This window comes from Canis aureus, chromosome 23 (genome assembly GCF_053574225.1).
Source record: "Canis aureus isolate CA01 chromosome 23, VMU_Caureus_v.1.0, whole genome shotgun sequence".
Lineage (NCBI taxonomy): Eukaryota > Metazoa > Chordata > Mammalia > Carnivora > Canidae > Canis > Canis aureus.
In genome coordinates this window covers 18,525,220-18,550,985 of record NC_135633.1, presented here as the reverse complement: position 1 = coordinate 18,550,985, position 25,766 = coordinate 18,525,220, and the positions used below count along the sequence as shown (strand labels likewise).

Sequence of the window (25,766 nt, the reverse complement as noted above, 5' to 3'; positions counted from 1 at the left end):
CAGGGAGCCCAATGTGGGACTCAATCTCAAGACCCTGGGATCATGGCCTGAGCTGAAGTCAGACACTTAACTGACAAAGTCACCCAGGTACCCCTAATTTTTTATATTTAGAATAAATGGACAAAAAAAAGACAGAAAATCTTTTGAGGTGGAATGGTAATATAATCTAAGTAGTAATGGAACTGTAATTCTAGATTTTGATAACCACTGTCATAGCCAAGCAATGTTTCCTGTTGACTCTTTAATCATACTGTTTAAATATTATGATATTAATACTTAAAAGGTAATTTTCTATCATCTGTAAAATGCATTTATTTGAAATGTCATTTAGACAATGGCTTTAACTATATATTGAGTCTCATTCAATAAAACTTTCCCTTCCAAAACCTATCCTATTTGTTTGAACTAAATATGTCTCTTTCTAGAAGAAATATTCTCTTACACACTTCTGACCCACCATAAAAAAATGTTCTTATATACTGTTAAATCTTTAAGGGACTACCATATGCCAACCACTTTACATTTGATACTGTGTAGTAAGTTACAAAACAAAGCTCTGTTTTATAAATTACAAAACAAAGCTCAGAGAGATTCACTAATTTGCCCAAGGATATGCAGCAAGTAAGAGACTGCTGAAGGACTAGCAGCAATGGAAGAAAGGAGAACCTCAAAGCCTTGTGTCCAGAGGACCCTGAGAGAAACACTGAGGCAATTAGGCTATGCCTGGGCTCCTTCACTTTCCAGGGGCCCTGACACAGAGACTTTGTCAGACAAGCACACAGAGGGGAAGATTTCACTTTATTGTTACATCAATCTCACAAATAAACCCAACACAGCCAGAAACACTGAGCAGGTAAAAGTGCCAATGTGGAGGCCTGGCAACAGAAGGAGGAAAGAATCCAGTTCATTTCCCCCATGTCTCCAGCCTGGAAAGATATTTCTATTACACAAGAGTCAGGGCAGCTGACACAATAAGCAATCCATTCCACAGACACTTTGAGCTAAAGAATAGAAAATCTTACCAGGTGGGGTCTGTGCAGGGCAAGGATATAGAAAAGTCAGAAAACATTTGTTCCTCATATAACTCAGGCATAGACATACCAAATAACAAAAACAATAGTTTTCAAACTTCCTGTATTTGAGAGGGACCTCTAATAAGGAATGAGAAGGGTACTAGTTCTATAGGATTACTCCCTGCAACTGCCGGTCTTCAGAACTCTGACCTGGGTAGATACTTTCTTCCCATATCCTGAATCAGAGGTGCCAGAGAGAATTTCCTAGGATTCTGGGAAGAACTAACCTTACTTTTCACCTTGCCAGTCCCCATAAAGTGGATCAGGTACTCCCTCATGAATATCAAGGAGATATGGGCTATCAGAATAATCAACTTGGCAGCATTTAAAGACTAATGAAGCATAAGACTTCCCAGAGTGGTATTTAGACATTTTTAATTACCTCTATAAAGCCTGGGGTTTAAAGTACAATTATTTGGTTAGTGAATTCAAATGATTTGACTATACTGAATGAGATTATGATACCCTAAGCTCATATCACCCCAACTGTTTCTATTCCAAAACTGGAAAATCACTGGCTGATTCACAGAGGCCAGAAAGATCACTAAAGGCCACCTGATCATCTCTCTGACACCATATAATCCTGAACTCAAAGGGCCAGAATTAGTTACACCTTTCCAACACCGTAGAATTCCTGGCCTCACTTGGTCTAGACGGAATCCAAATAAGGATAAACTAGGCCAAGGAACTTCCAAGATGCCTCACTCGTGGCCAAGAGGCAAGGCTTGGAGTTTTCAACCTGGGGAAAAAGGGGTGAAGTATTTCAACTCAGTCTTAGGATAAAGAGCAGGCCAAAGTGGTGCCATAATAAGTAGAGCAGGAGAGTGGAGAGGCCTCAATGGAAAGGCACACACTCCCAGGAAAAACTGGGGTGAATTTGGAGGGGGCACTAAAGGCTGATAAGCTGGGGTCACCCCTGCTGAAGTTCAGACATGGCCTTCCCTGTTGTGTCTGTGCTTAGTTTTCCATCTTGCTTCTACTATAGAGGCTGGTAGGGAGTCTGGGGGTGACCTCAGGCTATGGTATGGTTGTTTAGCTGTTCAAATGAGGGTTACCAAGTTCCTAGGAGCTTCTGTAAGTCTAAAAACATTCAGAGTTCCAAAGAGTTGTTTGATAGAGGCAGTAACTGAACACCACTTGATGAGATTGTTGGTGGGACCTGGCAAAATTCAAAGTGGGATGGATTAAACACTCTGGAAACTACTGCTATGAGCCAAGGGTAGACTTAAAATCTCTTAAAAATATATTCACAGCTGATTATTTTTCTGACTTCTCCCTGTACTTCTACAACCAAATTGAAGGGGAGATTTCATTACAGGTATCTGCATCCCAAACCTGACACCCCAAATAAAAAAGCTTTAAGAAACCCCTATGATCTCTAACATTTTGAGAACGGTCAGCAGACATTGGGCAGCCAGAAAAAGTGATCCTTAACACTGTCAGCTCCTGCCCTGCTTCTTTCTTTGAAGTAGAACAAGGCTGAAGAGTTTCCCAACCCTCAGTTCCCTGTCTGGAAATTCCTTTCCTGACTTCCACCACAGAAAGGTTTCCATAAGAGGGACTTCCCACCAATGGGATTCTACACAGTACTTCCTTCTATTCTGGATCTGCTTGGATTTTTTTCATCTCCTTTCCCTATTCCTATCCTTATCCCAGCTACTTGAGTCCATGGCAGACAAATAACAGGCTGGGCAGAAATAGTGAATAGATCTTAGGGTATTAATATCTAGGAGTCATCCTCAGGTTATTTACCAAAGCCTTCAATTCCATCTCAGAAAGTGATTAATGTTCTTTCGTCTCTGGTTCCTTCCCTCTTCTCCCCTTCAAGAAGTTCAAGGTGAGAGGCCGTCTCATTCATTTTTGTACCCTCAGCTTTTAGGTGCCAAAATAAAGTCCTAAATATGACAATTTAGGGCAGAGACTTTTAGTGGACTTAGCACACAGGAGGGAGGGCTACCCAGATCCTCCTGGCATCCATCTCCGAAGCAGATTCCTCCCCTACCTTGCTTTTTATAAACCCTCACTTCTTCACCTTTCTCTCAAGGCCTGATGTCAAAAGCAGCAGCATGGGAGAATGAATATAGCCTTGGCTTGTCGAGTCTGAGTTCTAGGTTCCTCTGCCACTGACTTAGTATTAACAGCTTAGAAATTCACTTGCCTCTCTGGACCTATAAATGAAGGAGCTGGACTAGATGATCTCTCTGGGCTCTTTCAGATAAATTTATTCTTGAGAAATCAATGAATTAATTAGAAGAAATTCCAATTCTGAGACATAGGTATCTCGCACCTCTTTGAAACAGTTGAAAGGAGGTAAAGGTCAGGTTCCTGTTTATTATACGTTTTAGCTATAGGAAAAGAAGCAAGTCTATCTATGGAGAAACAGAACCTGGCAGCCCCTATATTTGACTAATAAAAGCAAATTCCTGAAGAAGCAGAAAAGTAGGCCACAAGTGAGACCTGGCAGTGTCAAAAGGTCTATAAATTAAGTGATCAGAGGAGTAAAAAACAATGGCTATAACCAGATAAGATCTCTAAGCATGGACTAAAGTCTAGAGAGGTCTGGGTGGGAAGGAGTTCCTGGAGCTTTTATTAGAGGGAAGGACTTGGTCCACAGCAAGTTGCTACTGCATTTGGTTCAAACCCAGTTTTCTCAATCTGTCAACCTGGTATGTGTGCATACGTGCAGACATGCTGCAGTCTGTAGTTATGCTTCTGAAGTGCTGAAATGAGAAAGAAATAGAAGAAATGATACCAAATTCAAAGAAATTAGGTTGAAGGTAAGTACGATTTTAGTTTAAAAGCTACTTATTTCCCCCACCACTCTGTGCAGTATCATCACTACTTACTAGAATGTGGGCTAGAGAGTTTTATAGGGTGGTGAACTCTAGGGGTTGGGGATGGTGTACTTGTGGTAAGACCGAAGGACAAAGTAATCCAATATCCTACATGAATACCCCTCTACTTAATGACAAATGGATTTTACTGGACCTGACCTTGTCTTCAAGGGTACTTACTTGTCTTCATTCAAGGAAACTGTCTCCACAAAAGGGATTTCTTCTTTGTCTGTCTTCCCCATGATCAGCCGGTGCTTATCCAAATTTATGATGCACTAAAAACAAAGGAGAATCACTGGTCACTGTCAGTGATCCCACTGTCAATGGCAAAAGGACCCCTGTCTCAGAGAGTAAGTATCAAAGAGAAAGTAGAATCAATCCTACCTTAAGGGATCGGAGAGTCTGGAGACCAAGGGATATATTTTTCTCATTGTCCTCTAAAAAAAAAAATTAAGATTCATCTATTCCTATGCTGGTTTAGAAGTCAGCCTTATCACTGTTGGTTTCTATCTAATCTTCCTTCCATCCATCCAATAAACATCTGCTGAACATCTACTATATTAAGTAATTTTCCCGTTCCCAGATCATTACGGTTAAAAGGTAATAGAGCCAAGATTCAAACCTAGGACAAAACCCAGAATTTAGAGTAGTCTAGAGTAGAGTACATAAGGGAAAATATAGGAGATGGTGGGAAGTTATCAAGTGATTTATGGCAAAGAAGTAAGGGGATCTTGCCCTCTATTTCCAGCGAGTACAGGGAAAGCTCTTAGGAGCCACCTTCACTGGCACACAAAAATGTTTGTTTCTTACCCCTTACACGTTTTATACATATATATACTGAATCACAACTCCTTTTTCTTAGTAATTCTCAACATGTCTTGAATCTGGTACTTTGGAGAATAAAAATTGGGACAAGTCTATAGTACAGAAAAATGGAAACCTGGGATTTTGAAGTCAATATTTACAGGCATGAGATCTTATGAAGGTTTGGTGGAAATGGGGAGGGGGATTTACAATAGGGGTCCATAGGTCTAGTTCTCAATTCTACTCACCAACCACAGCTGCTGGACAGTCCAGGCGGAGGGAGCCCAGTGTGATCACCAGGTGCTCAATCTGGCCCACTACTTTCAGATGCCGGGGTAGAGAAAGCTTCTCTCCTTCATGTTTGTGAGATCTGACATGCTCCTTGAGTCTGCACCAGAGAGGGAGATATTAGAATCCCCTTGGCAGAGGCTTCTGATGGAATCTGGCAATGTCCACCTTATGACCCCCATTTGGACTTTTCCATGGATTTCCTGGGATTAATTTACCAAAAAAAGTGCTAAGTAGCCTATACTTCTTGTTTCAGAACTTTGTCCTACATATGCCAGGGGATTCTTTTTTTTAAAGGAAAGATTCAGTTCCTATTCTCAAAAAGCTATGTCACTATCTGTACTGGTGAAAAATGAAAGTCAATACACTCAGAAAATCCTATTCTGCATCCTAACATCCCCACCTATATGCAAGGCAATTTAGTTAACATGTCCTTTTAATCATGTGTGGGTAAGGGAACTCAGAAAGGGCAGGGGTTTGTCCTAATTTTAGAAGATGCTTTTGTTTGGTGTCTAATTTTCTCTTTGCCTTTTCTGTTTCAGTTTATCCTCATCAGTTAGTCTTTGGCTATAAGGTTAGTGGAGGCTGGCACTTATTTGGTAAATGCATCAAGATATTGACATTGACATCAGCAAGGAAGATCATGGAGAAAAGTCCTAATTAATTTAACTTGTCTCTGCAGGGGAGGAAGGAAAGGAACAGTACCCAGGTTTCACACAGTTATATAAGCTGATTGGAACAGCCAGCACCCAAGCTATCATGGGTTGGTGAATTAAAAACTTAATTACGGACTTTCTGTGCCAATACTTCTGCTTTACTCCATTTCCTCTCTTTTGGTGTGATAGCTCATCCAAAAGAAAAATAATTGCAGTTTTACAGATGGTTATTAATTCCTTTGGAATCATGCACGCTGCTGCCTAATTATGCACCAGGACATTATTAGTCTTTCTGGAACCATCACGTTGCACTATATCTCATCTCTTCACCACATAAGAAAGCTCAGGAATTTTTCCTACAAGAGCACTTGTGTCCTAGACTCCTCCCACCAGCCTAAATAGCAGTGTACAAAACCCAAAGAGCCAGCCTCAAAGAGTCACAGTGGTGGTGAGGGGTGAGGACAGGGTAGAAACAAGAAGGAACAGATCAGGCGGCAGAGATCACTAATTATATAAACTGAGCCTTGTTCAAGTCCTACCTAAGAGTATGAACATCTTGAAAGCAGCTTAGAATGAACCATTACATCTACCCTAGTGATTATTTCAATACAGAGATTAAGCTAGGGAATGATTTGTTGTTCTTAGGCCTAGAAGAGTGGAAAAGGACATTCGGTTGATCTTTCTAGTTCTGAGCTAGACCCTAGAGCCCATCTGGTACTTAGAAGGGAAGAAAAGGAAGAAGACATAAAAGTACCAATTGACTGAAAAAAAGAAAGATACAAAATAGGCTTTCTCTGATGAAAAGAAGAAGAACCCAATTCTAACTGTTAAACAACCAAAGACATTTAATATATGAGGTATCTGCTGCACACCCAATCCCCCGCAGGGGCGGCAGTAATATTTGTTTTTACATGTTCTTTTAGAGAGGAAAGGCACTAAGAAACTATTAGTTGGGACACTTGGGTGGCTCAGCGGTTGAACATCTGCTTTTGGCTCAGGGAGTGATCCTGGAGTTCCGGGATCGAGTCCCACATCGGGTTCCCTGCATGGGGCCTGCTTCTCCCTCTGCCTATATCTCTGCCTCTCTCTGTGTGTGTGTGTTTCTCATGAATAAATAAATAAAATCTTTTAAAAGAAAAAAAAAAAACTATTAGTTAATCACGCCTCCAATGGCTCAGGCCCAGCAGCAATAGCCGTCCTATTCTAAGTTCTGACTGACGCTTCTTGGGGTAGGCAGTATGGCCTCCAGAAGGATCCTGAACTAAGACAAACCATGTCCCTGCTTTTACTCATCTGAAGTATACCAACAAGACTGCTCCTTCTAATTTGTTATCTTTGCAGGGCACATATCAGGATCAGGGCTTGGCTAACAATGAGCCAAGGATCTCACATTCTCTCATTCCAGAGCCCAAAGGTCTTTGTTCAGAACTTAATAGGTGGGAGTTAATGGAAAACCTAATGCTTCCCTCATTCCCTGATTTCTCCCAGGTGCCTGAAAACCTACCATCTCCTCCCCAACTAAGGACTAATTCCAGCTGATATGTGAACTCTACATTCTTCTCTTGGAGATTTGTTAGAGACTCTCACCATCTCTAACCTCAAAAATAGATCCAGACAAAGAATGCATTAGCATCTGACTCTCACCTAGCACAAGTGGCTACTTACCCCAGTCTATCCACACAGGCTGAAGAGATGAGATTATATTGACAGCCTGTGTCAACCAAGGCTTTCACATCCTTTCCAGCACACTGTGGAAAGAAACATAATGTTCAGCAGGAACCAGAGAAGCAAAAGGGAAGGGAGCAAGCAGCAGATGTCATACGAAAGGCTGGGCTGGAGAGCATCTCACAATTATGGGTTGATAATGTCTAATCTTTAAACACTGCTGAGTCTCCTTTTAGGAGCCTTTCTCCTGCTGAATCTAGAGTGGACAGAGGATTCCAAAGGACTTCGGCTGTTTAATTCTATATACCAAGTAGCTCTTAATCGTGTGTGTGTGTGTGTGTGTGTGTGTGTGTGTATCAAACATCCTTTTGCAAATCTGATGAAAGCTTTGGTCCTTTTTCCCATAAAAGTGTACATGCATAAAAAATATTACATATACTTCCTGTAAAACTCACTTATGAATTCTATGATAAGACCCATGCTCTATATACTTTGGAGGAGAGAGCCCCACTATGGGAATCACAGTGGGCCCAAATCCTACTTTCCAGAAAACCCTGGAAAAACTATTCTCAGAACATTACCTGGCAAGAAACCAAAATCATGTCATCATCATCAGACTTCTTTAGTCCCTCAGACTTAGCCTGATTCAGTTTGTTGGTCTTGGAGGCCCAAGGCACACGACTGCTTCGAAGTTTAGACAGGTTGGTTTCCATGAGGCGCCTCTGCAGAATGTTATGAGGTTGCTTGAGGAATAGAAATCAGAAGATTCTTAGTGACAAGTCATTTCCCCTTTTTCCCATTGTTCCCCAGGTACCACAGAAATAATGAAGAAGCCTCATATAACTGAGCTCTACCTTTGCTTTTTATTTATTCTTACTTTAAGCAGAGACTTCATTGGAATTACCAGAGCAGGTACTATAAATGAATTTGTAGTAGGCTACCCTGAATGAATGAAAGAGCAAGGTGGGACACTGGAAAATGTGGTTAGGGACAGTGAATATAGCTAAAGAGAACTGAGGAACCCTTGGGATTTGGATTACCTTGACCTGCTATCTCTCCTCCACTTACAAGGGCATTTCAGGAGAAAAATGACCCTGTGAAATAAATGTATCCTCCCAGGTAACTTACAGAAGTGGCAGTTCATTCTCACAGACCAAAGAAACCTACCCAGTACTGGCTATCAGAAGCTCTGCCCACTTCTATTTCAAGTCTCACTCCCTTACAGTCTCATCTTTTGGACCTAGTCTGCATATACCTTGGTGGCCTGACTCTGCTGTGGACTGAGTAACCCATGGGGTGGCTGGGGTGGGAAGAGAGGAATTCATACCTGCTGAGCAATCCTCTCAGGAGACACACTTTGGAACCTGAAGAACCCACAGGAATAATCCTTCCTAACATCCTCTGGACCTCAAGAAGCATAATGCAACTCTTATTATCCATTCTTCTTCTCTCCAGTGGGCCAAAAAGTGGGAATATAAAAGGGGCAGAGACTGACCAAGAAACAGGAGGCTTAATTAGATTTTAAATCTATGCCAGGATACCTAATGTTAGGAGGCAGAATGAAGAATGTGAACTCAAGTCTGCTCTTTGACAGAACTTAGAGGAGAGTTCATAGGGCAAGCCATATCCATGCTCTGCTTTTTCTATGCAAAGTGGCTTCCAGAAAATATAAGTTACCTCATGATAAGGACTTATTTGACCTGAGGAATTTCTATACAGAAGCATCTTATTCTCAATTTACAGTAATACTTAAAATCTCTCAAAGAAAAGACTCCAAGTTTCTATGTAACACATACCAGATGCCTCTTAATTTTAGAGGTGGGGGGGCGAAAATCACTCTTAGAAGTTCAGAGCCTAGAATTTTCCTAGGAAAGGGGCAGAACTAGTTAAGGTCTTCATTATCTACCACCTTACAATTTCTGAGGCAGAATGGAGTCAGAGCCATGACTCACTCTAACCCTGGTGAGGTGAAGAAATGGATTCCCAAAATACACAGATTCTTGGCAAAGCAGATTCTAAATTAGTATCCTTGGGAAAAGGGGAGAGAGAGAGGCACTTAAAAGAAAATGAGAGCTTCTTAACTTGATAAGGAGCTAGAGGAAGTGCTAACTCTGTCAGATTTCCTGGGAGAATGCTTTGCTCCTCAAAAGAAACAGAAATTCTTCATTCTTATCTCCCTTACTAATAAGCCTGGATTCCTAGCTCAAGTCATATTAAAGCAGGGTGTTTGCTTCTGTCAAGGCCATACTCAGCAGAACCAACTGAATTTGTAGAACTGTAAGCTGAATTTGTAGAACTGTAGATTGGAAGAGACTTCAAAAACAAATAAATAAAAGCCCTCTTCACTGAAAATTTGGATTTTTCTTCTATATCAGTTTTGCTGAAATGGCTTTACCTCACTACTCTTAATCTTTCAAAAGAGTCTAATCATCACTGGACAGATGAGGCACATGAGGAAAAATCTGAAATTGTTTTCCTTGAAGTCATCTCCCTTCTGAATTTTCCTCCTTCTCTACTGAACCCCTCCTTGGGCTATAAAACATACTCAAAGAAAATATAAAAATATATTGGGGAGAAAATGCCACGTAACCTCAGACCTTGCCTCTAACTCTTCAGCCTGCTCTAATCATATCCTTGTCTTAAATGGTCTATTTTTTTTAAAAAGCCAAAAACTTCCTGATATCCTGTATTTTCTTCATTGAGATTACTTCTGATCCCACAACATCAATAAAAATCTAATTTCCAAATCTGGTAGCTATTTTTCAGCCTTCATTTTCCTTGACCTCTCTAGGGCATTTGACCCTGCTGCTGACAATTCCTTTATTTGCTCTTTTCTTTAGTAACCAAAAAAGTTTCAAACATAATACATGCTCAGTGAAAAGATTCAAATATCACTGAAGTATACAAAATCAAATGGGAAAGCTTCCCAACTTCTTAACCTTTTTTCAGTCCCACTCCCTACAAATAACCACCATTAAATTTAGAAGTATATCCTTCCAAAAATATTAGTATATTTGTAAACATACACAAAAATAGAATCATACTATAACACTGTTCCAAAACTTTCTATTTTTGTTTAATATATGAAAGACATTTTTCTATGTCAGTACATAAAATTCTTTATTTTCACAACTAAAAGTATTCATAGTATAGTTCAGGAGCTGAAAATTCACAGCCAATAAACCCATATGAACCCCAGAATATTTTTCTTTGGTCATTTTATTATGCCTACATGTTTTAAATGACAGTGTAAATGCATATTTACCTCTTCTCCCAACCAAAATTTCACTAAAATCATGGTCAAGGAATAAGAAAGGCCTAAACATAGAAGAACAAAAGAACAATAAAGGGAACAACAATAACAAAAAAGGAGAGACCAAATTTTGGAATCTGAGCAGAAAGAAAAATGGTAACTGACCTAAGAGTAAAGAAAGCTAAGTACTTCACACCATTCTACTTCACACTATGCTAGAGCAGTAAAGACTGCCAGTTTTTCACCAAAATCCATGTTCTCCTATTCTTTTTGTATTCTAGATTTCTAGACTATGTTTCCCAGCCTTCTTTACAGTTAGGCATGGCCAGAGGACTGAGTTGTAACAAACAGAATAAGAGGAGAAGTGACATATATCACTTCTAGACCTGTCCCATAAAAATGTCCTGTGCACACTCCATTCTTTTCCTCTTCCGACTGGTTAGAATGGAGATGAGCCTTAGGGTAACCTTCTTGGAGGTCACATGTTGAAGACAGAAGAGCCATTGTCAGCCTAGCTCCCTAAGTGACTACATGAAAGAGGGCTGTTTCGCTGACTGTTACTTAAGAAAAAACTATTATGTTTGAGCTATTATGTATTTTGGGGTCTAGCTACATACAAAAGTAGTTTTCCTATTCAAACTAAAACTCTGAAAAGGCTAAGAAGTTAGAGGTATTAGAACCTCTACAGTTAAAGGATGGGAAATAGATTATTATAAAGCCTGCATAAAACTCCCACTTGACCCAGACAACTGGGAAGTATGCCAAAAGTATTCTTTTTGAAATAGTAAATCAAAAGACTCTGGTTGGTTAATAGTTTGTCTAAGCTTAGAAATTATGTACTGTCGATTTCTAGAACAGCTAACGGTGAGGATGGAGTGCACACTAATCAAGAGCTGAAGGATATGGGTTTAAAGATCAAAAAAACCCACACAGAGCCTCATATAGTGAACGAAAAAGATCCACAACAAGATTTCACATCACTCTGAATTTCTGGAATATTATTAGTGGCACAGATTCCAAAAGTTTCCAAAGAGAAAAAGATGATGCAAATACAAAGGATTAGGAATCAGAATGGCATAGGACAATTTAATGGTAATAATGGAAGCTAAAAGACAATGAAATAATACTTTTTAAAAATCTGAGAGTGCATAATTTCTTAACCTAGCCAAACTGTAAATCAAGACTCAGGAAAGTTATTTCCCATGCATCCTCAAAAAGCTACTGAAGGATATGCTATGCTAAAGTGAGGGAATACAATGAACAAAGAAAAAATCATAGGGTCCAAGAATAAAGGATTCAATAGAGAGGAGAGGTAAAGGACATTTTGATATTGGCACTGAAAGAAAAGTCTAGAATATAGGATGTGTAGCAGGCCTTGAGAGCAACCAGTCCAAAATGAAAATGGAGGATGGAGGGCTCCAGGAAGGATGTCTCCAAGAAAAAGGAGATGGACCTGCTAGATCATCTACACTTGTAAGGTTATCGGAGGGAGACTTAAGTTTTACATAGAAAATAACTAGGCAATTATTAATTTAAAGAAAAATAAATATTTGTATAAGAAAGGAAATAGAGTACATTATTTGACCCAGCTGTGAATAATATGAACATAGTAATAACAACGTTAGCAGTAAATGTTGATTGGACCCCAAACAGTTACTTAACAATATTAGTATAATCGGAGAGAGGACATGATAAAGAGGTGTAAGAGAATTAAACCCTTACCTATCATAGTAGAAAATCAATAGATAATGGTAAAATCTGTAAGTCAAGAAATAGTAGTATCACCATTTACCTAGAATATATGGAGATCCCTAGAACAAGGAATAGTCTAATTTTTTAAAAGTTTTAAATTATATACATGTATTTTTTAATAAAAATAAACGTTAAATGAAAATATATACCTCATACATTAGGAAAGTATTCAGCCACAAGAAAAGCCAACTTAAAATGGCTTAAATGAAAGTGTATTTTTTTTTAATATAACAAGAAGCCTGGAGGTAGGCAGATGCTGGCAATAATTCAGTAGTTTAACAATTTCAGGGCTACTGTCTCTGTACTCCCCTCATGGTCATATGATGAATGCTCCAGCTCCAGGGATTATTACATCAACATCTGAGGAAGGAGGAAGGGACTATGAGCCATCTATCCCTTTTATCAGGAAAACAAAAGCTTTCCCAAAAATTCCCCAGTATTTTCCCTATATCTTTCTTGGTCAGAATTAGCATGGCCAGTCTTAACTAAAAGAGAGGTTGGGAGAGAATTCAGCTTTTCTAATCTCTAGAGAGATGTCAGGCAGGTACAAAAGTGCTGAAAATGGCTGATGATTTAACTATCTAATAGTGTCAGCCAAATTGTGGAAAGACCAAAGTGTGTGTGTGTGTGTGTACACAATGTAACCTAGGCAGGTATAATGTAAGGACATCCTATAGCCACCTTGGCACCGGTTTTCTTACATCTGATCTACTTTCTGCATTTTGTTTTATTTTTTTCTTTTCAAGTTTTTATTTAAATTCTAGTTACTTAACATATATAGTAAAATTGATTTCAGGTGTAGAATTTAGTGATTCATCACTTACATGTAACACCCAGTGTTCATCACAACAGATGCCCTCCTTAATTCCCATCACCCATTTAGCCCACTACTTTCTGCATTTTATTTTTTTTAAAGATTTTATTTATTTATTCATGAGAGAGAGAGAGAGAGAGAGAGAGAGAGAGAGGCAGAGACACAGGCAGAGGGAGAAGCAGGCTTCATGCAGGAAGCCCGATGCGGGACTTGATCCTGGGTCTCCAGGATCAGGCCCTGGGTCGAAGGCGGTGCTAAACCACTGAGCAACCAGGGCTGCCCCTACTTTCTGCATTTTAAAGCACATCCTCTACAGACATCTGAGTTTGAAGTACAAATGTACCCCAATTTAACTATTTAACTACTAATAGACATTTAGATTGTTTCCACATGTCTGTTATTAGAAAGAATGCTACAATAAAACTAACTCAACACTCCATTTTTCTTGACATTCTCTTCCACTGGCTTCTAAAATCACCTTTCTGTCTATTCACCGTCTCTTTTACTGGTTCCTTTGCCTCTGCTCATTTCTTAAATCATCACTCTGTCTTTGGTCCTTTTCTCGTTGTACATATCCTTTCAAGGAAACCTTATCTACTTTCATTGCATAAATTACTATCTTTATGATGATGACTCTATCTTATGCCCAGACCTCACTTTTGAGTTTTAGAGACACATAGATCCAATTGCCACTTTGAACTTTCTACTTAGATATTCTACAGGTACTTTCTTTTTTTTTTTTTCTACAGGTACTTTCAAACTTAACTTGTCCCACTGATCTTTCTCACAAAACCTGCAATTTCTCCCTTATTCCCTATCTTGGTGAGTGAAACTATGCCTCTTTAACACCTTATATTTCTCTCTCCATTTCTACTGTTATTGCTAAATTCAAGCAATCTCCTAAAAGATACCTTCATGGTCTCCTTACCCTACAGTGATTCTCTTGCCAGCTATATTGAACACAAAATCTTCAATTTAACATTTAAGATATTCCACTAAGTACCACTCATCCTCCTTCCCAATCTTATCTGTATCCCTCCATGAAGACTTTCTACCTTCAGCAAAATGACCAGTTGTCACATACTGCCTTGGGCAAATCACTAATCTTGCCAGGTATTACTTTCTCAAACTTTGCTTTCTTTATCAGTAATAAAATAAGTTTGAGCTCCAAAATCCTATTCACTTTTAACATTCTGGATCATTCCCTTTCCACCAACTTGTAAAATGTCACCACCACACACCCATTCATTCTTGTTTCTTCTAAAATGTAACTGGAATTGATCTACTTCTCCCCATCTTTACCTCCAGTCTGATTAAAGCCACCATCATGTTTTTCTTTTATACTACAGAAAAGTTTCAAAGTTTGTTAGACCTTAAAAATGCAATGTAACTTTAGTTGTCCTCATCCTCTAAGTTTTATTTTAAATAATGTACTTTTTTTTAAAAATTGAGGACTAATTACATTATACACAGATTAAAGGTATATGACATGATTTCATATTTATATATACTGCAAAATGTTTACCACAATAAGTCTAGTTAACATCTATAACCCTACATCATTACAATTTTTTTCTTTTTTCTTATAATGAGGACTTTTAAAATCTACCTTCTTAGCGACTTTCAAACATGTACCATTTGTACCATTTGACCACCTTCATCTACTAGGCCCCCTGCCCTCCAGCAACCACCAATCTGTTCTCGGTATCTATGAACTTGGTTGTTGTTTGTTTTGTTTTTTAGATTCCACATATAAGTGAGATCATATGGTATTTGTCTTTGTCTGACTTATTTCACTTAGCATAATACCCTCATGGTCATCCATGTTGTCACATATGGCAAGATTTAATTCTTTTTTTATGGCTGAATGTTATATATAATATATAATATATATATATATAATATATATATATCACATTTTCTTTGTCCATTCATCTACAGATGGACACCAAGGTTGCCTTCATATATATATATTTCTTGGCTCATCATTCCTTATCTGACCTGCAAAAAATTCCTAACTTGCCTTCTGCCTCTTCTTTCACCCTTCTCTAATTCATTCTCTACATAGCAACTAGGGTGAGTTTTTAAAAATATAGATTAGGTAATACATTTCCTTACTAAAAACCTTCAATGGCTTCCTATTTTTCTTTGGACAAAATTCAAACTTCTTACCGTGATCTATATGGTTCTACATCATCTGATCCCTGTCAATTTCTGCAACCTGCATCTATATACCATATACATGCCACACTCCCTTTACTCATCCACACCTCCTTGCTCAAAAACTCTTTCCCATTCCAATGCCTTTGCACTTGCTATTCCCTCTGTCTGAAATGTTCTCCCACTAACATTTCAAATAGTTAGCTTGCTCTCAACATGAGTCTCAGCTCAAATGTCAATTCATCAAAGATATCCTCCCTGCCTGTACTATTTGAAGTGAGTACCGCACTACTTTAATTAACATATCCCACAATTTCTTTCATAATAATTATAAGTTATTTTGCTTACTTATGTGTTTATTATTTCATTCCTCCACTATCCATTGTTAATTCCACAACGGCAGTGACCTTAATTGTCTTGATCACAGCTATATCCTTAGCTCTTGATATAATATGGAACGAACAAATCCCTACTCTTTACTTCTTCAAAAAGCCTTTCTTGATTAGTATCACCTAGTTCTTTCTTTCAGAATCCCTTTAATACTTACACATTATGCAATTTGTACTACTTACTTTCCCACTCCTTGACTATTGCTTTGTAAATTTACTTAAGTGGTTTATTTTTATGTTTATTGAAATATTGGCTTTCCAAGAATTGTCTTCTACTTTCCTGATGTCCTTCAAAATACACGTTAGTAATTAGCTAGAAAGTACTACAGGCTCTCTGGTAATCTTTTGGACATACTTCTCAAGTCATCCTCCTCAAAGGGATCTTGCTTTATGCTTTACCTCAACAAAGTAACTACTAACCTCAGCAGTCCCTAGTTCTCTACTGTTGCTGATATGTATAAACCCTAATCAGGGTTTAGGCATCTAAAATTTAGCAGCAAGCTCAAATGTGCTGCCTTCATTGTCATCAGGAGCTTCTTGAAGGAAATGGGTTCTGTGGGCAGTGCTGTATTCTGGGTAGAAACAGCTGAGTTTCCTCAATCTGGCACCCAATATGCTTAAATATCCCTTCTAATCAGGCTGTAGAGTGGGAAGAAAAGTGAGGTGAGAGGAAGTAGATTATACTGTGAGAATGCCACAAAATCATGATTTGAGCAAGAATTTCCAAGGCCTGTTTCTCAATCCCTTTGAGAACCTGAACCTATACAGGATCAAACTAATGGAATTTTGTGGTCAAGAGACTAGACCAGACTAGAAAATAGGGAAATGACATAAGTCTACCTTCCTTGTAGCATTTACTCCCAGAGGAGAAATCCAGGTTTCTAGCTAGCAATAGAATAACAACTAGAACCACTTTGAAATAGGGGTTAGCAAATATAGTCCACTAGCCAAATCCAGCCTGATGTCTATTTTTAGAAATAAAGGTTTACTGAAACACAATGAACCCCACTCATTTACTGTCTATGGCTGCTTTTGCACTACAATAGCAGAGTCAAGTAGTTGAAAACGGAGACTGTTTGGACTGAAAAGCTGAAAATAGTTACTATCTGGTCCTTTACAGAAAAAGTTTGCCAATCCTTGCTTAGAGTAGTGTTTAAAATATATGCTTTACAGAATTAGACCTAGAAATACAGAGAAGAAACTGATGGTTGCCAGGGGGAGGGGTTGGGAGGGGTGAGCAAAATGGGTGAAGGGAAATGGGAGATACAGGCTTCCAGTTATGGAAGAAATATGTCATGGGAACAAAAAGCAAAAAAAATGATATTGTAAAAAAAATGATATTGTAATAGTGTTATATGGTGACAGATGGTAGCTACACTTGTGGTGAGCATAGCATAACCTATAGAGAAGCTGAATCACTGTGTTGTACACCTGATACCAATGTAACAATAGTGTCAACTATGTTCATAAAAATTTTAAATTAAAAAAATAAAACTGTTGAGAGAAAAACTCCACCAACCTCAAAATATGTACCTGCCAAATTATCCTTCAAAAGTGAGAAAGACTGTCTCAGAAAAAACAAGAATTGAGTAAATTTGTTGCTAGTGATGTGCCTTGCAAGAAATATTACAGTTTTTTAGAGAGAAGGAAAATGATATGTCAGAAACTTGGATCTCTATAAAGACAGGAAGTCACTGTTAAAGTAATAACTAAAATAAAACCTTCCCTTTTTCTTATTCTTAATTAATGTAACAGACAATAGTTTTTTTCAAAATGATAATAGCAACAATATATTTGATTACATATGCTTTTATATAGTATATGCTGATATGCTCTTATGCATAGGTGAAATGAGATTAGTAACAGCAATGATACAAGAGATGGGAGAAAAGAATTAGGATTATTTTGTTATTATAAATTGTTGAGGAAGGTCATGGAAAAGACATGACTACTGGTTGACCCATGAGTTGGGACTGTACCATCCAAGGCTCTTATCCCTACCCCTGTCCTTGGAATGTGAATTCCATTTGCCTTTCCCACTCCTAGAGGTTGCTCCAAGAACACAGCCTTGAGATAGTGATTTGGTGTTGAGAACACCTGCAGGTATGCGTACATGAACTTAGTCAAGGCCTTCCAACAAGCTTTTAATATTTGATAGGCAGGTACAGGGATCTAGTCATCTTAGTGCTGCCTAAGACAAGCCTCGTATGTAAGTTCCTTTTGCTCATTAAACCTGCCACCTACCAAGAAAATAAAATATAAATAAATAATAAAATATATGCTTTAGAGTCAGGCAAAATTGAGTTCAAGTTAGTAAGAACTTTGTAGGGCATTTGTGTAGATTAAATGAGATGTCCACATGGAGCATTTAACACTGTGACAGGTATAGAGTAAGCACTCAAATGTTGGTAAGTGTATGTTTGTGAATATATGTATTTAAAATTCTCATGCTCAGCCTAAAATTGAAGCTGATTACCATTCACCTATTTTTTTTCCCTAAAAGGGCATGAAATCATCCTATTCTGGTTTAGTCCTTATTTAAAGTTTATAGATAAACATGGACTCCTAATTGACTCTCAAGTCTAATATATATGTCTATCAGATCTTGAAAATCTAAGAGCACCAATACCTGTGCCTTCTCTTCTTTATTAGTTGAATATATAATGTGACCCATTCTACCCCATGGGAATACAGACAGGTTGTCTTTGGGTTTACAGCTGCTCAAAAACATATGAGGATCTATTTAAGGTAGTCTGTCATATTGCCCTAGACCTTCTGTGTGACCAAAGACCTGTTATTTCAAAGAGAAGAGCCTTACTCCTGGTTGTTATCTGCTTTGTAGATTGGTCTGAGGCAGTGGTTTCGCAGGTACCCATGGTAGACTGGATTTTTATTAGGAAGGATCCACACATAGGCAGAGATTCAACCAGATAAACTGTAAAGTTCTTACTCTGAAATTCTATAGGGCACACTCTGGCAGCAGCCTTTTCTCCATAACATCTAATAGTCAGTTGACTCACCTTGAAATGATGACACTGTAATCAAATATTGATCTCTATCACTAGTCACATCAGGCCAGAGTAATCACTTCTTCCACTGAACTCCTTTGGTGCTTATTGACTGTAACACCTTGACAACTAACATAGGCTTCCTGGTGGTGTTATTTATCTCCTTGCGGAACTCTCTTCTTGATTAACTAAGAGATAATCCCAACTTAACTCATTCAAAAATTCTTGATTCTTATTCCTTATCCCTAGTCTGCTCTTCCTGTAGTCTTATCCATTTCAGTAAATGACAACTTTATTCTTCCAGTTGCTAGGTCAAAAATCTTATGGTCATTTCTAACTACTCTTTCTTCCAGACCCTTAATCCAGTCTAGCAACTAAACTTGTCAGCTTTACCTTCAAAATATATCCAGGACCTGATCTGTCCTTGTCCCTTTCACTGCTATCACACTGCTCTGAGCCACCTTCATCTTTCACCTGAATTACTATACAACAGCTTCCTAATCAGTCTCCTTCCTTCTACTCTTGCCCTTCTTTAGCCTAATCCACAGAGTAGTCTGAGTGATCCTTTTAAAAAATAAGTCATGTCATGTTACCCCTCTGCACAAAGTCTTCTACTAGTTTCCCATAACAGATTAAAGGCCAAATATCTGTACAATGACCTATAAGGCTCTGAGTAGTCTGGCCTCCCACTAGTTCTCTGATATTATCTCCTATCACCCTCCCATTTGCTCATTTTGCTCTGGTCACAATGACCCTCTTACAGTTTTTCAATCACCTCAAACACACTGACACTTCAGGCCTTTACACTTTCTGTTCCTTTTGCCTAAAACATTCTTTCCCAAGGTATTTTGGTCTGATTTACTTCAGTATCTCCTAAAATGTAATCTTATCAGAGAGGCCTTCCCCGACCACCTTATATAAAGTACAAGGTTCCACTTCACCCTACACTGGCCATTGTGATCTCTATTTCTGTTACCCTGGTTCAACTTCTCCATAGCACCTATTGCTACTTGATATATTATATATTTACTTGTTTTTATTTTCTGCCTTCTTCCCTCACAACAATACAAGTTCCATTAGGACAGAAACTCCATTTTGGTTCACTATCATATCTTTAATGCCTAGAGTACTGACTGATATGTAATAAGTGCTCAATAAATATTCGTGGAATTAATTAATTAATCTATCCTGCTCTTCCCCTAATCTATATAAACTTCTTGTAGAAAGAAACTTTACTATATCTTCTTTGTGGTCTGAGCACCTAGCACCATGTCCTGAACACAATAAGTGTTCAAATAATGTTTCCCATAATGAAGATACAATCTTGGCTCTGGAAATCTTCAGTTTGCCCCAGATCCTGGTACTACATTGGTATTTCACGGTCTTCTAAAGCTCCAAAGTTCTCTGATTCAAATCCTGTAGCATTATGGCTTGTGGCATTCTAAACAGGTAGATAAGATACTCAGAATATGTGGCTAGTCATATCATGGTCAGTTTCCTTTGCTGTGTTCCATTATCCTTGCTCCAGCCTCCATTCCTAATTCTAGTGAGTTTTTCTAAAGCATTTGGCTATAAGCAGAATTAATCATAAATAGGAAAGAAAAACACTCTCCCTGTTGCTGGACAACTAAGGATATGGCCTGATGGGTCACTAATATTATCAGATAGGAAAGACAGCATATATTACCCCATGACAGAACTGGTGGGTTTTTTGTTTTGTTTTGTTTTTGTTTTTGTTTGTTTGTTTGTTTTGGGTGGGACTGTTTTAAAAATTAAGAAGTCCTTACCACAATGAAAAGAACACTTGCAAAACTGGTAGCTAAGACAAAAGAAATTACAAAAAGCAAAACTCCAAAAGCAGAGATTTTTTTCCTCTAGCTTCATCAACTTTTAAAAAAATAATAAATCACATAAAATATTACTCACTCATATCTCTGATTTTTGATTCTTAATCTCATACAGAAACAAACCATCACAAAATTAAATGATCAACAAAATAAGATAATCAGACATAAGAAATAAGATTAATATCCACACTAGACTTTGTAGCAGCTAACTACACACAAACAGGAATAAGACAAAGACACTTCCCTGGGGCCAAGAGAAGACCACATCTGATTACCCATGGGTGCTCTCTGAGAATCTAAAATAAAGTTGGCCGGCTAGTATCAAATAGTGAATGGTGAATCAAATAGTGAAACAGCATGGTAAAAGGTAGATAATTCATAAAACCCAGGAATACAACTCTAATATAGGTCACTAGCGTGAGGAAAACAACCCAGTCTCCTCACTGGCATAAACCCCAGACTCAGTTAAAACTAATTTGTCTTTTCTTATTTCTGTACCATTAACAACAACAACAGACACCTAATTTGTCCTTTCTCCCCTATCTCTCTCTGATTCTATCCCCTCCTTTTTCTTGTTCCTCCTCCATTTAGTTTGTACTATAGACCTATTCAATCAGTTTTGGCATCCTCAGAAATTCACTTAGGTGAGAGGTAACTGAGTCAACACTGGTCTATACTACCAGATGTATCCATAAAGTGAAGCAATAGGGTACTTATTAGGTTATTTCTTAGATTGTACTGAGGCAGCAAGATCAGTTCTAAGAGAGCTTAATCATGCTACCTCACCCCACTGCACACAGCTTTCCTTTCCCTACCTCAATCTGCCTTGGTTTCTGTGACCTGTTCTAGCTCTTCTGTGCAATCATTTGCACATTAAGGTGTGAGAACAGTGAGAGAGGGATATCAAGTTCATGGCAATGGTGGCAATGGAGGTGGGAAGAGAGAAAGTGTGAACCCTAATTCAGGGTCTCACAGTAAACTGCGGTGCATCATATCCATGGCAATAACTTGCTTAAGGATGTTTCCTCCTTCCAGCCTACTGCCTATGTTTTATGCTATCAGCTCCTTTGTGGCTCAACTGACACAGACTGGAGTCAGAAAAGCAGATGGAATTCTTCCTACACAGGATGAAGTAATACACAGAATGCTAAGCAGAAGGATGGAGCGGTAGTTCCTCAGGGCCAGGGAACTCTGACAGCCCAGGATAACCAAATGTCAATCATTTCTTAAATCCAGCATAAGGGGAAGAAAAACATTCCAGATTTTACTTCTTTTTCTAAATATTCTCTCTTTATTTGTTCCTGAGGTTTCTAGGAACTAGGATTATTTTGGCCTGAAGGCAAGAAGACTTAGACCTGGTTTGCTAAATGAATCTACACTGCTTTAACTTGAAAGAAGGGAAGAAAGAGAGTTATCTCTTTTCTTGGAATGCATTTCAGTCACTCACCACTCAGAGTGAGCATAAATTATATTGACTATCCTGTGGCTTTTGCAGAAAAACTACCTTTGAAAAAAACAGAGCAAAATAACTGGGTAGCCATCCCCTGCTCAAAAACAACTGAAATTATTTTTGTCACAATGGGTGAGGGCAAATCTGATATCAGTATCTCTGTGTTATTAGAGATACTAAGAAAAAGCAGCAGATTCAGAAGTTCTCCCTTCCATAGTCATCTGGGGCTTGAAATGGCAATTTCAGTGAACCAGGCCAACACTCTTCCTTTCCTGTCAAATTAAATATTCCCAAATCTCAAAAAGTACTGAAAAAATTATACAGAGCATCTACCTCATTTAAAAGACAATTAATGCTTCACAAGTTACTGCCCAGATGAATAAAGTGATTGTGAACTTCAAGGAAACAAGTAAACCACAAGAAAACTCCAGATAGGGGCACCTGTGTAGCTCAGGTGGTTAAGCAGCTAGCTGCCTCTTGATTTTGGCTCAGGTCATGATCTTGGTGTCCTGGAATCTAGTCTGTATTGAGCTCCACGCTCAGCAGGGAGTCTGGGTGAGGATTCTCTCTCTCCCTCTGCCCTCCCCCACCCCCTACTCCCCACTTGTGCGTGTGCGCATGCCTATACTCGCACTCTCTCTAGCAAATAAATAAATCTAAAAAGATAAGAAAACTCCAGATAAAACCACAAAGTTAAACATATATTTGGCCCAGTACCACTACAGTGACTGAAGGATGAGAGTCAAATACAGTTCTTTAAACTAGTAACCCTGAATCATTCATCCCCTTTCTTGGAGAGGACAGCATAGTGTTTGCATCCAGACCTCCAGCCCTGGGGTTTCTCCTTCTTAAGGCGAACCCTCAAGAAACCTGCAAGAAAAAAAAGCCTGCGCCAGCTTCAGCTCTAGCTCCAGACGTTAGCTGGTCAGTGAGATGGAGCAGCCTGGCTTCCTCTCTCTAGCCACTCCATGTGGGTAGGAATAAGAGTAGGGGGAGAGATGAGAATGATAAAGAAATACTTGGGGTTCAAGAAACCTCCTTCACATTCGACCCTTTTTCTGCCCGCCCCCCGCCCCCCAGGATGGAAGGTTAAGATAGATAAGCCCAAAAATCAAACGGAGTAGATTTTGCATAGGGGGGAATGGATTTAACAAAATCATCTGGGTATGGTGACTGCCAAGAACCCCCCCCTTCCCACACCCATTAGGAGTCACCTCTGTCTGGGTCACCGGACCGGCCAAGCAGCCCAGCCAAGCGAGGCTCAATCATGCAATCACATTCAGTACTACGAGGAAGAATAACGGGAAGGAAAGCGACCAGAGGGCCGGAAGGCAGGACAGGGTCTCCTACACAAGAAGGGAGAGGCACGAAGGGGAGAGGCAGAGCGCAAGGCAGCGAGAGCTGGTGGAGCTACGACGGAATCCGAGGGAAAGTGAAGCAAGGAGATGCTGGCGGAGGGGAATCCGGACAGGAAGGGCGAGCCAGCGGGCAGCGGCGGAGGGGGCGGGCGCGGGGGCCCGGCCGGTGACTCAGTGAAAGCGGCCGAGGCCGGGCCCGGGGAGACCGCACGGCGCGAAGGTGACCGGCCGCCGCGCGCGGGCCTCCCGAGAGGGGCGCGGCCGCGGGGGCTCACCGTGTCCTTGGACGAGCCCAGCTTCTTGAGGCCGTCCAAGGGCAGCAGGTCGGCGGAGTCCTTATGAATGAACTGCACGGCCTGTTTCATCCGGCGCTGCTGCCGCAGCGACGCCGCCTCCCGCATGTCCGAATCCTTGCGGCCGCCCTCGCTGAGGAGCCCTGAGTAGAACATCGCTGAGGCGCCCGCGGCCCAGCGACCCCGGTCGCTCCCCGCTCCCCGGCCGCCCTCAGCCTCGAGCTCCTCCGGCGCCGCGAGAGCCGCGCGCCGAGCATTTTATAGCCGAGCGTGACGTCACGGGGAGCAGCCAGTGCGCGCGCGGAGGGGCGGGGCCAGCAAGCGCCCCCCCCCGCCCCCCCTCCCCCTCCCCCGGCGCGCCGCTCTCCCGCGTCCCGGGCGGACCCCGCTCTCCGCGCCACGTCGGTGAAGGGAAGGGCCCGCGAGGGGCGACGCGGGCCGGACCGACTCAGAGCGCCGAGGGCCGGCCAGGGCCGCTTTACCCAGCCTCCCTCCCCCGCTGTGGGTGCCCCGCATCCCCTGGAGCGGGATAGGGTGTTGGGGGCCCCACGGTGCGGCGGCCTCCCCCACGCCCGCCGCGCCGCTCCCGACTCGGCTCACCTGGCCACGCCGTGGCCGACCCGGGGATCACCGCCAGCTGAGCCATGCCCCAAATCCTTCCCTCCGCGCCCCTCCCGGAGTCCCGGCGTCTACAGCGCCCTTCAGAGTTGGGATGGCTCGGGACTTCTGCAACTTCAGGTCCGTCCCCACCCACCAGGCCACGTGACTGCGGGCCTGCTGGAGCTGGCTTTCCGGGGACCCCCCCCCCACCGCCCTTGGCTCAGGGCACCCCCGCATCCTCACTTGGGAGCGGGGGCGCAGGGCCGGCTGGAAACCTGCGGGTCAGCCTAGGGCTGCGGAAGGCGACAGTCCCCCCTCTGCGACTGCACGGAGTGCGGGCCCCACACCTGCTCTGCGGAACCCCTGACGGAAAAGCAAGGATGTCCCAGCCAACACGTAAGGGTCACCGTGGGGGAGGGTCTTTCACTCTCCTCTTCAGCTGGTTTCCAGGAGCAATGGGAACCGGGTTTTCTTTGAGTCCTCCCTACTCTGAAGCTATTCTTTTAAAAAATAATAATAAAAAACGTCATTTTTTAAATTTTTAATTTTTTTAAAAAAGATTTTATTTATTTATTCATGAGAGACACACACAGGCAGAGGGAAAAGCAGGCTCCATGCAGGGAGCCGGACTGCATCAGGAACTCCAGGATCATGCCCCCGGCTGAAGGCTGGTGGGAAACCGCTGAGCCACCCAGGGATCCCTAAAATTTTAATTTAAATTAATTTAAAGTTAACATATAGTATATTACCAGTTTCAGGATTAGACTTTAGTGATTCATCGGTTGTATAGAACACACAGTGCCCATTACATCAAGCACTCTCCTTAATGCCCATCTTCCAGTTACCCCATCCCTCCACCCATCTCCCCTCCAGCAACCCTCAGTTTGTTTCCTACAGTTAAGAATCTCTCATGATTTGCTTCCCTCTCTGTTTTCATCTTATTTTATTTTTCCTTCCCTTCCTCTGTGTTCATGTTTTGTTTCTTAAGTTCCACATATGAGTGAAATCATGTGATATTTGTCTTTCTCTGACCTACTTATTTCACTTAGCATAATGCCCTCTAGTTCCATCCATGTCTTTGCAAATGGCAAGATTTCATTCTTTTTGATAGCTAAGTAATATTTCATTGTGTATATACACAACATCTTTTTTATCCACTCATCTGTGGATGGACAGCTGGGCTCTTTCCATATTTTGGCTGTTGTGGACATTGCTGCTATAAACATTTGGGTGCATGTGCCCCTTTGAATCACTATTTTTGTTTTCTTTGGATAAATACCTAGTAGTGCAACTGCTAGGTTTGGGATAGTTCTCTTTTCAACTATCTCCATACTGTTTTCCAGAGTGGCTGCACCAGTTTGCATGTAAGCCATTCTGATGGGTCCTTCAGGCTTCCTAGCTTCTGGTCCCTATGTTGTGACTTAATACAAACTGGGTTTCCATCCTAGAGACCACTAGCACTACCCTCTCCCACCTTGTGTCTCAGGAGGAGATATGAAGCAGAAAGATCAGTTCGCTGAAG

At 40.7% G+C, this 25,766-nt stretch overlaps 1 protein-coding gene across 2 annotated transcripts; it reads right to left on the bottom strand.

Moving 5' to 3' along the window:
- Nucleotides 1-779: 779 nt before the first annotated feature.
- NRIP3 (nuclear receptor interacting protein 3) lies at nucleotides 780-24,384 on the bottom strand. Of its 2 annotated transcripts, XM_077866567.1 has the most exons (8): nucleotides 24,245-24,384; nucleotides 23,627-23,787; nucleotides 7,902-8,063; nucleotides 7,321-7,403; nucleotides 4,960-5,099; nucleotides 4,292-4,344; nucleotides 4,088-4,182; nucleotides 780-3,793 (listed from the first exon to the last, which is right to left on the bottom strand). In XM_077866567.1, exons 1-8 carry the CDS (start codon nucleotides 24,288-24,290, stop codon nucleotides 3,778-3,780), a joined length of 756 nt encoding a protein of 251 aa, XP_077722693.1. In that variant the 5' UTR covers nucleotides 24,291-24,384; the 3' UTR covers nucleotides 780-3,777. The 2 variants fall into 2 exon arrangements, with proteins under 2 accessions (XP_077722693.1, XP_077722694.1); XM_077866568.1 differs by lacking the exon at nucleotides 24,245-24,384 and having other exon boundaries at nucleotides 23,627-23,881.
- Nucleotides 24,385-25,766: the final 1,382 nt, after the last annotated feature.